Below are 16,354 nucleotides of genomic sequence, written 5' to 3'. Positions count from 1 at the left end.
TAGACAGCCCCTGCATCAGTTGACTTTTCTCAAACTTAAATCAGAAATTAAGTTAAAAAAGCATCATAAATTATTTATTTAATAATTATATATATTCCTGGGAATTAATTCCTGAAAAGTCTTGAAGCTTTGACAAATACTATAATTGTGGAGATTCTAACTTCTAAAATACCCTCAACTCTTTTATTATGTAGGTGTTCTGGGTGACGTTATAGGGTTTAATACAATTTACAAAATACTACTTTGAAAACAGTAAACGTTTACAATGAATAGTTCAAAACCATGAGAGATCAATGGTAAATGATAAATAAATCAGGGATAGGCCGTACTTATGATACAAGTATTTCAAATATGTACTTTAAATAAAAAATAGTATTTTGTAATTTGTATTTGACGGTGTTTATGAAAATGGCTTAATATTTTGTATAAAATACTTTAGTGTCTTGTATTTTTTTTAAATACACTGTAAACGATTTCTGTTGTTTTCACGGTATTATACTGCATTTCTCAACAGTTGTTTACTGTATAAGCTGTGCACAGTGTGTTACTGTATATATTGCTGTTTTCACAGCATGATAATGTATTCTCAACATTTCCATACTGTGAACATGATTAACAGTATGCTACTGCAGATTTTACAATGAATTTTGGGAAAAAATCAGTTACTGTGCATCTAAATACAGTACTGCAAATGACCATGAAAAACTCTACACACACTTTATGTTATTATTATGTTTATTTTAGTTTTTGACAAAGTATTTTGTGAAGAAAAATAAACTAACCAGTTTCTCCAAACTGTTCAGTGCATAAAACTGTCCCCTGGTTTTCCATTTTTGGGTGTACTGCACCTTAATTTTATAAGGTTAACATGAAAATATTAAATCATTTTTAATCAACATAACTTTGTGCTTAACCAAAACGTAAACTGGAACAAAAGTAATTGATTCATGAAACCAAAGTCAGCTTAAATGTCAGAATGACCAGCCTGCTTTAGACGGACTCATGAGGTTAGGGCACCCGTCATCACCATGGAGGTCACATCTCCGCATTTTCAAAACAGTATTTTAAAATACGCACCATCTCTATAAATAAACCACAGACTTGAGTTTAAAACAACTACATTCCCGCATGAAAAACGGTTAAAACTAAATTTTATAACACATTCATTATAGAGCCATCTAAGACCTGGGCAAGTGTCACATGTCTAGCCGATATAACCTCGTTTCGCCGGATACATGAGTGATGATGGACACACTCAGAATCTCCGCTATCGGCAAAGCACGCTTAAAATTTACACATGATATCTACAAATAAACCACAGATTTGAGTTTGTAAGAACTACATTCTCGCATGAAACACTGTTAAAATTTCATTTCGTGACATATTAAACGCAATATTTTTAATATTAGCTGGGCTTTCTCATCCGCCATTTGTTGATGTGAAATGAATTCTGGGAGAAAAAAAATAAAAATATTAATTCTCAAAACACTTCAAACGAACTTTATTCTTATTGTCAAGGTCAGATATATGTAATCATTTCGCTGGTAAAGTGAATAAAAAACAATGTTACTATATTGTAATCAATATCACGTTTGCACTGGTTCGGTTCAGCACTCGAGCGACTCTGAATCGTATTGAACCGAATTGAACCGTTTGCTCGGGAATTATTTGATCACACGTGTTCACAAGCACATTCAGCAATATGCAATTAGTGTATAATTAGTGTATAAATGCGTGTGGCCAAGCAGTATAACGAAATAGTAATGGATCATATACTAAAAGGAATCGATTTTAGGCGGATTCGATTCTTTACTGTTCACTAAGGAGCCGATTCATAGAACCGAACGGACACGACTCGACATGCAGGCAACGGCTCTCCTAATTTGAAATTCACCTGTCGTCTTTCATCCAGCGAATTCATCCTCGGTAAGTGTTTTAAAGTCAAATTCTGTCCGTTAAAGGATTGTTTTGTATGTATTTCTGTGTATTGTGTGTGTAATTTAAAAGAATTAACCAAGTTACATTTAGTTGTAGGTTATTGTGTTTTGTCACGCTATCCGTTAACAAATGGTATTTTAAACAAGAAATAACAGACGCCAGGCGGTCGTTGTAGTGTTTGCGAGGTATTAGATACAGCGATTTTATCTTGAGTGAGTTTTTGACCATACGTTAAGTTATCTGAAAAAACATAACTTTAACTTATTGTAACTGCATTATTGAATTCTCTATTTCAGCACAACACTGAGATGAAGGCGAAGTCACCATGAAAAGTTAAACGTTTACCGTTAAGGTAAGCTCTGGTCTTCACATAGTCATTATGACTAAGCTATCATTTTGGTAAAATTTTTCAACTGTAAGTTAGTTATTTAAACTAAACTCATAATGAAATGAGTCTTAACTGTTTTATTAAATGGAGCTGAAAATTAAATGCAGTTGAATTATTTTAAGCTAACGTTAATATTAACAAAATACATATTAATTGTCTATTTCTCAATAATGTTAATGAGCTTGATGTATAGTGTGTCATTAATTGTACATTTAATTTTTGGTGTTCAGGTGTACCTGAGGTGAGTGTACGTTCTGAGTACACAGATATAAGCCAAAGTCATTATCACTATATATATATATATATATATATATATATATATATATATATATATATATATATATATATATATATATATATATATATATATGTATATATATATATATATATATATATATATATATATATATCCATCCTATTCTAAGAGAAATTGATGGGGTCAGGGAATGATTTGTGTACAAATGTATTTAACCCCATACAGATTGGTATGGTTGTACCATAGATTTAGATTAATTAATGTTAAGTCTTATTTTACTCTTATTATATTTATCTGTTTTTCAGCTACAGTAATTGATGTTGAAAAACTGATGCTACCAATCACTCCTCACTTGATTATTCAAGGTAATGTTGATGTCTTCCTCATTTTGATTAGATTTTTAAATTGTCAAGTTGTTCACAGATTTGTTTTGAGGAGTTTCATGTACAACCTCTTTTTCTTCTTCCAGCAGTTCCTAAGATAAAAAAAAAATCTGGTGTTAAAACAGCCACGGCTATGCTATTTGCCTACCAAGTGCTGAGTAAATATTAGACAAACATTTTTTTCTATAACTGTTGTCTTTGTTTATTAGCAATTTTACTGGGCGTATGGAACTGAATACTGTAAGTTTAGTTCAATATGTTATTTTATGCTATTCATTTTTGTCTTAACATGGATTGCATGTTGAAGCTATCGTTTTATAGTGGGAAAATGTAAAAGAGAATCACTGAATAAAATGGCATAATGATTCTGCTTGTTCACAGAAGGTACTTGATTTAGTTTTCCTCAAGCGATACATCAGTTTTTATGACTATTGCTTGACACTTGAATTGAAGGGACAGTTCACCCAAAAATGAAAATAATAGCATCTTTGGCATCCTCCACTTGTTTCAAAATAGTTATATATTTATTTTGTTCCGTTGAACACAAACTCGTATTTTTTAAAGAAATTTGGTTCAAATATGGATGTCAATAGTTACTGGTTACTAACATTCTTCAAAATATCTGCTTTAGTGTTTAACAGAAATTCAAACTAGTTTAAAACACGTGGAGTAAATAGTGGCAAAATAGTAAACTATTCCTTTAAATATTTTATTCTGAGACTTTTATTTATATGTGTCTTGTCTTTTGTCATATTGTCCTTCTAGCCCAGATTGTGATGGACCTGGAATGCGACACCAGTTACTCTTAAGACAAGAACCGAATAAAGCACAGATGTGGAGGGATTTGCAGCCAAACTAACTGGAGGGAAGGAACCTTTAGGTAAAATCACCTGCTTTATTTAGATCTGAAGTATTTTATTTGACATAGAGATTTATTGTTTTAATTCTAATTTAAAGCAAACAAGGTTGAGCACCCCTGGTCTAAAAGCTCAAAAATGCTGTTTCCGTGATAAGGATAAATGTAGTTCAGAAATAGATTCATTAGGATCAATGCTTAAAGTAAACATTTTCTTCTCTCTGTAGACCAAACATGTTTACTATTCCTCACATTTTAATAAATTGTTTCTGTTTTTGTTTCTTACAGTGTGGGTGAACATACTACCTGGATGTCCAACAAAGGCTGCACAAGAGCTCATTTGATAGCACATATTCTGTCCTGTCTACATCTCTGATGACCTGGAAGTGCTTCGACATCAGTGAGTAATAAATCTTTATATTGTCATGCATACAGGATTTCTGTAAGCTTAGCTTTAATGTTAGTTTGTAATCAGCAGTGACTGTTTTAAAAAATTAAATGTTTAAATTATTCTTAACGTTTTACTGATGCTGTGCACAGTAACGTTATGATGATTTAGTTTGAGGGAATGTCACTGGAGATGTGTTCGTATAAAAAATAAATAAATTGTATGAAACAACTCGATAAAATGTTTATTTGTCTCACTGACATGCCATCACTGCTGCATATTGAAATACAGTAATATGAATTGACAGCAGAATATTACTACAAAAATTTCATGAAGTAGGCTAGACTGCTCTTTAGTTCTCTACTCAACTTTAACACATTTCCTCGTGTCGCTGAGCCTCTCTGCAGATTTTGCCAAAAATGAATACTTAGTGATTACTTTGTTTTATGCAGACCATATATCAGTAACTTATCATTAGCATTATTTAAAAAAATCACCCACAGCTTTCATGTTCTCTAACGCAATCTTGTCTGTAAGTTAGACGTGGATTTATACGTGTTAAAAGCCTAAAAGTGTTTAATTAACATTAGTCACGTTAAATTAGATTATTTTATTTATTTAATTTTAAATATGTAGCCTCTTAAAGTGAGAATGAACTGTGTTCACCCCTCTTAAATCCGTGGAAGCACTAGTAGTGTGATCATGGAATCAGATATTCGAGCTATACAGAGTCGGACATTAAGTTAAGATGAGACTTTATTTTTTACACACCTGTGTGGACACCTGACTAGCGATCTTCAAGAACAATGCCCGCTGATCTTTTCCCCATTAACGTGTTGAAGCATATATACATAAACATAAATATATAAACAGCAGTGCAGTGTTTCGTTTCTGAATGAATTAAATGGTTTGAGGGATGATTAGTTTTTACTTCAGTGATTGATTTTGCTTGTCATTTTTGCAGGATAATCATCATGCTGCTGCCCTTTTTCACTGTCCCTTTCCACATCATTTGGCCTTCATCATTTCCTGTCTTGTAGCAGTATTTTCACCTGTTTTTAAAATTGTAATAATTTTTGATGCATTAATTGTTGACTGGTTTTAATAATCAATTGTTTATTAGTGTTCTGTTGCTCTGTTATATTGAATTATTGCTACTGTTTTAGCATGGTTTACACAATAAACCTTTATTGTGAAGTTAAAGTTTCAGTTTCTTTATTTTTCTTGTACGTCTTGAACAGTTAAAATAACATTTGTGCAATTTTTGAAATTTTTTTACCCATTTTAAAGTAGCACTATTAAATAAAATAACATTTAATAACTGTAAAATACTATACAGTAATAATGAAAGTAACGTTAAAATACCGTAGTTCTTCATGGTAAAAATGTACAATAAAATACTGTTTTCAGTTTTGCAGTATGTGCACCACTACTGTAATTAGTGTTACAGTAAAAATCAACAACAGTAAAATGATGTATTACATTTTACAGTAAATGTAATACTAATGTAATAAGTATTACAGTAATGTTACTGTTTTATGAAATACAGCAGCTACCGGATAATTGTTGCCAGTAACTTACTGTTAATTTAACAAGAAATCGTTTACAGTGTACTGTAAAATACTTTGTAAGTCTAAATGATGACATCATGTAAATGTGGCCTTTAACAGTGGTGTTTTCTCTGTCATTTGCCAAAACTAGACCAGAAAGTTGATTAATATTGAAGAAGTTGATCAATACTTGATGTATGGATGAAAATTATGCAACACATATAAAGAAAATAACAGATGAATGGGTAGATTCAGGAGCAAGTCAAAATAAGACAGGAAAATAGGACAAACAACATGATATTGTGTATTGAAGAATATGCATGGGCCGGTATAAGAATCTGACGGTATGATAACCTTGGATAAAAATATCATGGTTTCGCGGTATTGTGATTTGCTGCTCTAAAATAAGTTCTTTTTAAATGTCTGGGTAAAAAACAAAAACTGTTTTCTCTTTTGAACACAAAATATTTTTTTGAGAAACATTTAAAATACTTTGGAACTGTAAACATGTCAGACTTTTGCTGTCTTCATTTGTTTCAAAAACAGATTTATTTACATATAAAAGGCACCTTTGGATATTTTTTTCTACTGGAGACATTGTTGTCCTAAATTTTTTTTAAAATTAAATAAAAAAAATATTACACATACCTTAGGAACAGTATTGCAGAAAATGTTGACGGTTTTAAAACTTTGACTTTTCCAAACCGCGGTAAACCTTGAAAACGGTTATCGTCCCATGCCTATTGAAGAGTACATTTGCAAAAAAAAAGATATTTGGAAATGACTAAGATTTTAGTAGATTTCAGAAATCGAGACTTTAAATTGTTACATTTTAAACAACTAGATTTATTCAGCAAATTATGTAAGCAAAAAATTTAAATGAACTTTTCATGTATTACCATTTTTAAATATAAGACTGCTATGAGATTTTCACTATAGATAGAGTTAGAGAAGTATATAGTGCTATATTCCAGCTCAATATATGCATTGAATGGTTTTTACACTGATTAAAGAGATCATCTTCTGGACAGGATTTTCTGTAAAAAATTTGTACAAAATTTCTACTAAAATCAAATAGAAACACAGGTTACATTTTTATGAATACCTCCTCATCTAGGTGAACTTCTCAATTATTATTTTATTGCATTTTTTGTTTGAGTTTGTTTTGTTTTGCTTCATTTTATTTATTTATTTATTTATTTATTTTCTTTTCGGCTTAGTCCCTTAATCAATCGGGGGTCGCCACAGCAGAATAAACCACCAACTTATCCAGCATATGTTTTACACAGTGGATAAATGTATTTTAATACATTTTTTGTTTATTTTATTTGTTTTTATTTGTGTTGCTTTATTTTATTTATTTTATTAAATTGTATTTGTTTCATTTGTTTTGTTTTGCTTTATTTCATTAATTTTTATTATTATTATGTTATAATGTTTTTTTGATTTATTCATTCATTTATTTTCCTTTCGGTTTAGTCCCTTTATTAATCCGAGAGGTTGCCACAGCGGAATGAACCGCCAATTCATCTAGCATGTTTTCATGCAGCGGATGCCCTTCCAGCCGCAACCTATCTCTGAGAAACATCCACACATTCTCATTCACACACATACACTACGGACAATTTAGCCTACCCAATTCACCTGTACCGCATGTCTTTGGACTGGGGAAAACCGGAGCACCCGAAGGAAACCCACGCGACTGCAGGGAGAACATGCAAACTCCACACAGAAACGCCAACTGACCCAGCCGAGGCTCAAACCAGTGACCTTCTTGCTGTGAGGCGACAGCACCACCTACTGCGCCACTGCATCGCCATTTTTTGTTTTATTTTATTTTATTTGTTTTGCTTTATTTAATTTATTTGTGCAGGATTGATTGAAGAGGCATGTTAATGGAAGGTTTGTGAAGAAATGTTCTGCTTCCTTGTTAAAGTATTTCGTAGCATTTTCAAAATACAGTATTTTTTTTGATACATTCTTGGTGGCCATATTTTGTAGTTTATTTTGATACATAATCAAATAAAATTGAGGTAGTTGGTATTTTATTTTAAAATACATTTCAATGTACATTCCTGAAATAAATGATAGCAGAATTTAAATTTTTGAGTCAACTGTTCCATAATTTGTGGCCTGACTAGAAACAGTGGATGTCATGCCATTTTATGTGTGAATGCAATGGACAAACTGTTTTTGAGACATCTTGTATGGCTAAATGGGAGATAAGCGTTGATGTTAATGTGTATGCTTTTGTTTCTAGTGGCAGATATGGGGTCCACAGTTTCGCTTGCAAAGGTGCGCAGACATTTCTTGAGTGGATCTCGACAGTACCTGGGTGCTTTGTGTGTGCGAATCCTTCATAAATCCAGACTGATGTATTATGGGAAGGCAGATCAGAAATGTGACTCTCCCTATAAGGTCAAGATCAAGACATCTTTGACATGCATGTTTTCATGACCCTTGTGAACTTAATTTATTTTAACTTAACACTGTTTTAGTTTTGGAGACTTTTTTATTTGATATTTACAGATGTATATTTAAGCCTGTTGTTTTAAGTTTTCTTTTTGAGATTTTATGTTTCCAGACAAAGATTTAACTAGTACTAAAGCCATCTTCAGTGCTACTATTTAACATCCTAATATTAGTAGTTAATAGGGGCTAGTAATATTATAATCTGCATATTTCAGTGTAAATTGCCTAATTTCAATTTAAGCATCGATTTAAAGTCAAAGTAATTTCTGTCGTCATTCTGTGTTCTCAGGCTGAGCTGCAGGTTGGCGATGGCTCAGCCAATGCTTGTGTAGTGCTGTGGAACACAGTCTGCCTGGACTGGTACCGAATCCTTCATCCAGGACAAGTCATAAGATTGTGTCGCTACAGAGTCAAGGACAGCTACAGCAGCCGCATGGGGAAGGATTCAGAGCCACACATTGGTAGAAAAACATAAGACACAACTAACAATTAAAGTTATGAAATGTTTGAGGTCAGTAATATTTTTAAAATTTCAGTTTATCAACTATATTATTATTATTATTATTATTATTATTATTATTATTATTATCATTTTAGTATTAAAGAGATTCACAATAAAATGAACATTTTCATCATTTACTCACTCTTCACTTCTTCCAAACCTGTTTGACTTTCTTTCTTCTGTTCAACACAACAGAAGAGATCTGGAAAAAAGCAGAAATCCTATAAACATAGTATTCTTCCATATAATTTATTTTTTCTACTGGTTTTGTTTACTGGTTTTCAGCTTTCTTCAAAATATCTTCTTTTGTGTTCAACAAAACAAAGAAACTCATAATGGTTTGGAAGCAAGTTTTCAGTTCTGAGATATACATTTGTGTAACATTTTAAATATCTTTACTGTCACTTTTGAATACATTTTCTCAATCGTTAAGCACAAATAAACAAACAAACTTCTGTCACTTTTAATCAATGTAATGTGCCGTAACTAGATAAAAGTAATGATCTTACTGACCCCAAACCTATGAACAGTAGACCATGCCACATTATGTGAATTAGGTATTTGTTTTCGTTTACATCAGGAATGTTGCTCATATTTTGCATTCTACCTTCTTCTGTTTCTCCATTAGAGATCAGTCTTAATTCCAGGAACCCCACTGCCCAAATTTATATCATCCCTAAAAACCAGATTTCTCCAGACTGGGCTTTGCCAGACTTGCCTCACTCATTCACTTGTGGGTATGTGAACAAAATCCTATTGCTCATAAAGGGATGACCCCTTATGATTTACCAAGACTTAGTATATGTTCATTCCAGTGGACCATAAAACCAGTCATAAGAGTCCATTGAGATTTCCATTGATGTGTGGTTTGTTATTATCGGATGATATTTGTCAGAAATATTACAATTTAAATATCTGGAATCTGAGTAAATGATATATGATAAGAGAATTTTAATTTCTCTTCTGAAAGACGGCGCTCCCTGACAGTATGGTGCCCGCTTCACTATAGTGGGCTTTTGGACTCACACAAACTGCAGGTTGATCGCCCCCTGCTGGCCTCATTAACACCACTTCCAACAGCAACCTAGTTTTCTCATGTGGTCTCCCATCCAGTTACTGTCCAGGCTCAGCCCTGCTTAGCTTAAGTGAGTAAGCGGTCTTGGGTTGCAGGGTGATACGGCTGTGGGAGTTTTGGCTATTATTGAAAATGTACACATGCAACATAAGATTAGTTTTGTGGTCCAGGGTTACATTTATGGTGTAAATGCAGTTTTCTTTGGTGGAAGAAAAAAACTCAATGTTTTTGTGTGTCTCATTAAATGCAAATGATGTTTTTAGCAGAGGATATAGCATTTACAGAACATACCTCAGTTAATCAGGCAATAACAAACAAAACCTGTAAATGGTCTTGCTCCACTTTATATTTCTGAACTTCTACACCCTTACATACCACCTCGTGCACTCAGATCAGCCCTTCAGTTGTTCAAAACAAAGCGTAAACTCAGAGGGGATTGTGCCTTTTCTGCAGCAGCTCCTAAACTGTGGAATGCTTTGCCTCTGTGTATCAGACAGACCAAAGAGAAGAGAAAGGTTTAAGATATGATTCAAAAACAGACAATGAACTGGCCTTCGTTGTCTGCTTTTTAATCATATCCTAAACTGCATCTCTTCCCTTTGGCCTTTGACACCTGTTGACATTTTGCTTATTATTTTATTTTATGTCTTTTATGTTCAATTGAGTCTTCTGTATAGCACTTTGGGTGCTTTTAAAATAAAGTTTGATTGATTGATAAATAGGAGACACAGTGCCTCAGTGGTTAGCACTGTCGCCTCACTGCAAGAAGGTTGCTGGTTTGAGTCCCAGCTGGGCCAATTGGCATTTCTGGATAAAGTTTGCATGTTCTTTCTCTGTATGCGTGGGTTTTCTCCGGCTGCTTGTGTGACTCTGTTTCACACAAGTCCAAACACATGCACTATTAGTGAATTGGATGAACTAAATTAGCCGTAGTGTACGAGTGTGAAAGTGTATGGGCATTTCCCAATACCAGAATAGCATCCACTGTGTAAAAGATATGCTGGAATAGTTGGTGGTTCATTCCGCTGTGGCTGAAAGAATAAAGAATAATTAGCTTTTGGAGTTAAATGTATAACTTTGCAAGTCTTTTTCATGCTTAAACAATAACATTACCCACTAAAGGAAGTTTGATATGAAAAGCGTAATATTATCCCTTTAAATATAAATCAATTGCTTGTACAACACAGAGAAATGCATTAGTGATCATGTCTTGCAGACAGGAGATTTCTAGTTGCCCAGAAGGCCACATCTGTGATGTCATTGGTGTGGTGATCTTTGTTGGTCGTTCAGAACGAAAGGTCAAAAGGAAAGGTGAGATGCAAACAGAGAAATGATTATTACATGTATATTTAAATAACGGACTGAACAAATTTCATCTTGCAGATGGGCAGAGATCAGAGATGGAGGAGTATCGCTGGATCCAGATGGTGGACCGGACATCAGACCAGCCAGTCATGATCAAACTTTTCTCCACATCACAGCCTGATGTTCAGAGCCGCATCTCTCCAAGTATGACAACAGACTGTTTTCTCTTTGTCTGTATTAAAGACACACTGTCATTTTTTGCTTTCTTTTCTTTAATTCAGTGGCACTGGTTGTCTGCACCAGATTAAAGCTCATCAGAAGTGCAGTTGACGGAGCTACAACTTTTGATTATCTCACCAACACCTCACTGACCCAGGTTTACTGCACAGGTAAATACCATGCTTTAACACACAAGTATCAAATCCAGTTCCTGGAGAGCCACAGCTCTGCAAAGTTTAGCTTTAACCCTACGTAAAAACACCTGATCAGACTAACTGAGTCCTTAAGGCTTGTTTGACCTACAGGTAGGTGTGTTGAAGCATGGTCAGAACTAAACTCTGCAGAGCTGCGGCCCTCCAGGAGCTAGATTTGACACCTGTGCTTAACACTTTTGTAGATCAGACATTTCATATGCAGTTTGGGGTCAGTAAAAGTACGTTTATTCAGAAAGGATGCTTTAACTGGTTCCAAAGTTGGAGACTTTCTTTATTTGTAAAATCTTGTCCAACACTAGCTTTATTCCAGAGTGTGCTAAAAACATACTTGTTTTCTGTCACTTTTATTAATGTCTTGTAAATGTAGCCTCTTTTAAGTCTTGTTTCTGTTTCTCGTTGTTTCCTTTTTTTAAATAAATTGAGTTGACATTTTAGTGGCATAAATTGAGTGGCACTTATAATCTTATGAACCATTAGTAAATACTGCTTTTTTTAAAGAGCCCCTATTAAACATTAAAAAAGGTCATATATTGGTTTCGGGGGTCTCCAACAACAGACTGATATTCATGTAAGGTAAAAAAACACTTACATTGTCATATAATATTCACTTATTTTTGCCTAATTATCCTAAATGACTTCCATATGATTTGCTCTATTCTTAAATGGCCATGAAATCCCTGTATCAGCAGGGTGTTTTCACACCTCTACTTTGGGAAAAAGTCAGGAAAGTGGGCGTGTCCAGCTCTGTTTAAAACATTCAAAAACAAGATATTTGATTCGAGGAACGGCTGGAAGTGTGTATCTTTCATGCAATGTATGTTACAGCACGGCGAATGAGAGGAAAAAAAAGTCTGCATTTCTCTGTAACTTAGATGCGCTCGGTAGGTAACATCAGAAAGCAAATTGTTATTCCTGTCACAAAATGCGGCGAAAATCCTCCACGACGGTAAGTTTGGTTGTGGTGTTTACACTTGGGAGAGCAGCATTTACAGTGGATTTTTTCAGTCCATAATATTGTAGTGATGTTAACATACGGTAAACTTTAGAAATCATAGAAATCACTTGACTAATGTCTGTCTTTAAACACTAAAAGAGTACTGCTGACAATACGAACTAACTTTGCCTCTGAATACACAAACACAAATCTGTAGATACAGGACAATCAACACAAACTGGATCCGCGTCTTTATTAAAAGGAGACGAGTGGCAAATCCGGATTTCACCATTTCCAGATGAGAAAAACTCTCAGGAAAACAATGTTCCTTAGACACGTATTTCTATGGTGCGTCACGTGCACTGTAATCCACACGTGAGTCCAGCTGCACTCTCATAGAGGGAAAATGAAAACAAAACCTTCACTGCAGCAAATTATAAAAGCAACACTGATGACCCGTATCTCCAAACAATTCATGTTCTCCCGCTTGGCAACACAATTTGGCGTCTCTCTGCCGTCTGAACACTGTAACTGGTAAAAAAAGTCTTGGAAGCTATCATGCATATTCATGAAGTTGCACCGCATACATAATAGAGCGTGCTGATTGGTTTGATCCAAGTCATACTGATCAATGAATGCAACACACTCAGAGATGCAATAAGGAACTCCCAGGTACAGATGTCCAGTCTACACGCTGGAATAAACGTTAAGAGCTCATGGCCGCATGACGCAGCTTCAAAAATTAGTTTCAAACCGGAAGTGCGAATTTGCTCGAAACAACTCAAAAACAAACAATTTTCACTTTTTAGTGAAATATAAGTGTCCTAATAGTGTTTTAATCGATGTGGGACTCATATATGACTGTCAACGGCCAAAAATGTGTTTTGGTGTTTTGTGACCCTTTAACCATGACACACATTCAGTATTAATCCACACAGCGGCAAAAGCTGAACTATTTTGAAACTTGAGCACTGCACGTGTGTAGGAGCAGCTGATGGTGGCCATAGCAACGAAAAACGGCAGAGGATCGCGAGCTCACAAACGCATTCAAATCCGTGAACAACGCATCACGTTTTTTACATGGTTTTAGACGTGATATGAGAATATAAAGAGTTAACCAGATACAGTACAAGCGATGACAAGTAACAAAACACAACTAAAAACATAATTTGCTAGCAAGAGTTCCTGTCAAGCTCTGACAAAGTCCCACACATCAATAGTCTTTTCTGATCCTTCCTTTAACAAACAGCCGATGAATGCCCCGTTGTAAGCTTTTAGATTGCTAAAGCACTCGTCAGAAAAATGACGAGAACACAGCACAAGGCTGGGGCTATAATGCTGAGGTACGTTTTGCAAAAATAAACTTCAACCACTGACTCTTCACAGCCTCATCTTTAAGTTGAGAAAATAACTTTCCCTCACACTTCAGAGCACAGCGTCTTTACAACATGAATTAACCGAGATCTGCTACAATGTCTGTCTTCTTCTTTTTCTTTCTACAGTGTTAGTGGGCGGGGCCGGGGGTTTTAATTTTCCCAGGTCTGCACGCAACAAATGAGCGGGGCTTGAGTTCCATATCGATGTCACGTCGGCACGGCTAAAGACTCGTTACCGCGGCAATTCATTCGAACCACTATGAGTGGACTCTATTATAGATAAATCAATAGTTTTAAACACTGTGCACTTTTAGATTTAAGCCTTAGCTGGATGTTTCACTTCACTTAGAGCAGGGGTGTCCAAAGTCGGTCCTGGAGAGCCGGTGTCCTGCTGACTTAAGCTTCCACCCTAATTAAATACACCTGAACAAGCTAATCAAGCTCTTAATTGGTATACTAGAAACTTCCAAGCAGGTGTGTTGAAGCAAGTTGGAGCTAATCTCTCCAGGACACCGGCCCTCCAGGACCGAGTGTGGACACCCCTGACTTAGAGCTATTGCACATGTATGGAGGGTCATTTTCAAAAAGCCATAATAAGGGCTCTTTAATACTCTTATCCTCATGTTACACAAAAAAACAACAACAAAAAAACAGAAAGACTATTTTTAAAGAGCTAATTCACCCAATAAATAAATATTTACACACTATTTATTCACTCTCAAGTGAATAAATTTCTCTCTCTCTAAATTTCACTCTCAAATTTCTGAATTGTGTTGAACACAAAAGAAGATATTTTGAAGAAAGCTTTAACCATTGAATTTCATAGTAGGAAAAACAAGTGCTATGAAAGTCAACGGTTACACATTTCCAACTTTCTTCAATCTATCTTTTGTGTTCATAAGAAAAAATTAGGACAGACTTTGGAATAACTATCCCACACATTTACAGTATGTGGAATTAGATGAATCCAATTAATTTCCAAAAAACTATTTTCAAATATTAAAACAGGTACAGGGTCTCGCCCTGTGATGCCATACAGGGGCATACGGCCCATCCGACGGTTTCTCCACTGGCTGAGGCAGGTGGATGAGAGGAGTCTGCTGGACAGAGCTGTGGTTGGTGGATATTTCAGCTACCCACCTCTTCCTGTTTCACTGCGTTATTTCATGGAGAGCAAACAAAGTAAGGAAGCACAGATATATACAAAAATATGTGTTTTTGGATTGAATGATGCATGTAGTGATGTCTGTTAAATTATTTTCAATGTGCCTGTGAAGGAGAAGCTGGTCTCATCAGCGGAGGAGAGATGAAATTAGAGTGTGAGAAGTTAAATTATAGAGAAAAGCAGCGGTTTGCTATTCAGTGTGTGATCACTGCAGCCTGCTACCATCATCGAGAGGTACACGCATACAGTATATACATATATGGTGGGCCATTTATATATATACACCTTAATAAAATGGGAATGGTTAATGATATTAACTTCCTGTTTGTGGCACATTAGTATGTGTGAGGGGGCTTGTAAATAACTCATGAAAGAATAAAGCACATCATTGTTTTTCTTGTGAAATTTCCTATAAGTTTATTCAGGTGTATACATATAAATGGCTCACCCTGTAGATTAACAAACCACACAGACAAAAACAAAATGAACATTTAAAGGGGATAGTTTAACATTTATTCTTCCTCATGTGGTTTTAAAGCCTTGTGAGTTTGTTTTTCAGTTGTTGTTGAAGACTAAAGAAGATATTTTGAAGAATGTTGGTTGCTAACACCCGTCATATTCCATAGTAAAGATTAAAGTAAAGAGTTTTCATTTTGGGTGGATTATCCCTTTAAATAGGGTAAAAATATATAGTTTTGATGCGTTTACCAGAAAGCTCTTATCCTCATCAAGGCTGCACTTTTTACTTTATAATATTTATACATTTAATATTTTACATTTTTCTTGCTAAATTAAGAATATGTTTCCTTTACAACCAGAAAAAAAATAACGCTTCTTTAACCTCAAATGTTCTAGCAGTAGTTTTCCTGTTTTATATCTATTTTTTCTTCTTTATAGGCCACTGGACGATACCAGTATTCAGATCTTCCATCAGCTCCACTTAGCCCTAGAGTGCCACGGCAAAGGGAGGGGTGCGTGTGTGTTTTTGTCTTTCTGATGTGATAAATATTGAGTAGTTCATGATTTCTTCATCAGAAATGTATGCATAAGGATTTTTTTCTGGCTCAAAATGAGGTGGCATCCCGATCATGACATTTTTCTTACTTGAAACAAACATATTTTGCATTATTTTTATAATCTTATCAAGTAAAACATCATCTTAATCAAAAAGACTAACATTAAATGTAATTAAATACATGAGCAGTGCTGAAGGCGTCTGCCTGCCTGATTTTTGCCACTTTAGTGGAAGTGGTATAAAATTTGATGGAGGTGGCCACCTCGTTATTCGCTATGCAGGAAAAAACCCTGTGCATAACTAAGCCAACAATAAAG

General features: G+C 34.7%; 1 protein-coding gene and 2 long non-coding RNA genes across 6 annotated transcripts in view; 2 read left to right on the top strand and 1 right to left on the bottom strand.

Moving 5' to 3' along the window:
- The window catches only part of si:ch73-71d17.2, a 29,179-nt gene that overhangs the window by 664 nt on the left and 12,161 nt on the right, over positions 1 to 16,354 (top strand). The window contains exons 2-10 of one of the 2 annotated variants that reach the window (XM_087260827.1): positions 8,020 to 8,177; positions 8,521 to 8,692; positions 9,362 to 9,470; positions 11,025 to 11,119; positions 11,192 to 11,317; positions 11,395 to 11,502; positions 14,866 to 15,039; positions 15,135 to 15,256; positions 15,920 to 15,993. In XM_087260827.1, coding sequence (XP_087116953.1) covers positions 8,020 to 8,177; positions 8,521 to 8,692; positions 9,362 to 9,470; positions 11,025 to 11,119; positions 11,192 to 11,317; positions 11,395 to 11,502; positions 14,866 to 15,039; positions 15,135 to 15,256; positions 15,920 to 15,993 — 1,138 coding nt within the window. Of the gene's footprint in view, positions 1 to 8,019; positions 8,178 to 8,520; positions 8,693 to 9,361; positions 9,879 to 10,264; positions 11,120 to 11,191; positions 11,318 to 11,394; positions 11,503 to 14,865; positions 15,040 to 15,134; positions 15,257 to 15,919; positions 15,994 to 16,354 lie in introns of both variants that reach the window. The other variant, XM_087260828.1, reaches the window with a different exon arrangement.
- LOC147843088 (uncharacterized) lies at positions 25 to 7,143 on the bottom strand. Its single transcript, XR_015495515.1, has 2 exons — positions 5,824 to 7,143; positions 25 to 463 (listed from the first exon to the last, which is right to left on the bottom strand). It is a non-coding gene; the product is annotated as an uncharacterized LOC147843088 (long non-coding RNA).
- LOC147843089 (uncharacterized) lies at positions 1,634 to 5,412 on the top strand. Of its 3 annotated transcripts, XR_015495511.1 has the most exons (6): positions 1,634 to 1,926; positions 2,235 to 2,290; positions 2,888 to 2,947; positions 3,731 to 3,845; positions 4,110 to 4,221; positions 5,174 to 5,412. It is a non-coding gene; the product is annotated as an uncharacterized LOC147843089 (long non-coding RNA). The 3 variants fall into 3 exon arrangements; XR_015495512.1 differs by lacking the exons at positions 1,634 to 1,926; positions 2,235 to 2,290; positions 2,888 to 2,947 and adding an exon at positions 3,046 to 3,123; XR_015495513.2 differs by lacking the exons at positions 1,634 to 1,926; positions 2,235 to 2,290; positions 2,888 to 2,947 and adding an exon at positions 3,326 to 3,349.

The sequence above is a fragment of the Danio rerio genome, chromosome 7 (assembly GCF_052040795.2).
Source record: "Danio rerio strain M-AB ecotype USA chromosome 7, GRCz13ab, whole genome shotgun sequence".
Taxonomy (NCBI): Eukaryota; Metazoa; Chordata; class Actinopteri; order Cypriniformes; family Danionidae; genus Danio; species Danio rerio.
The sequence above is the reverse complement of the archived record's forward strand: the minus strand, read 5'-3'. Positions and strand labels throughout refer to the sequence as shown.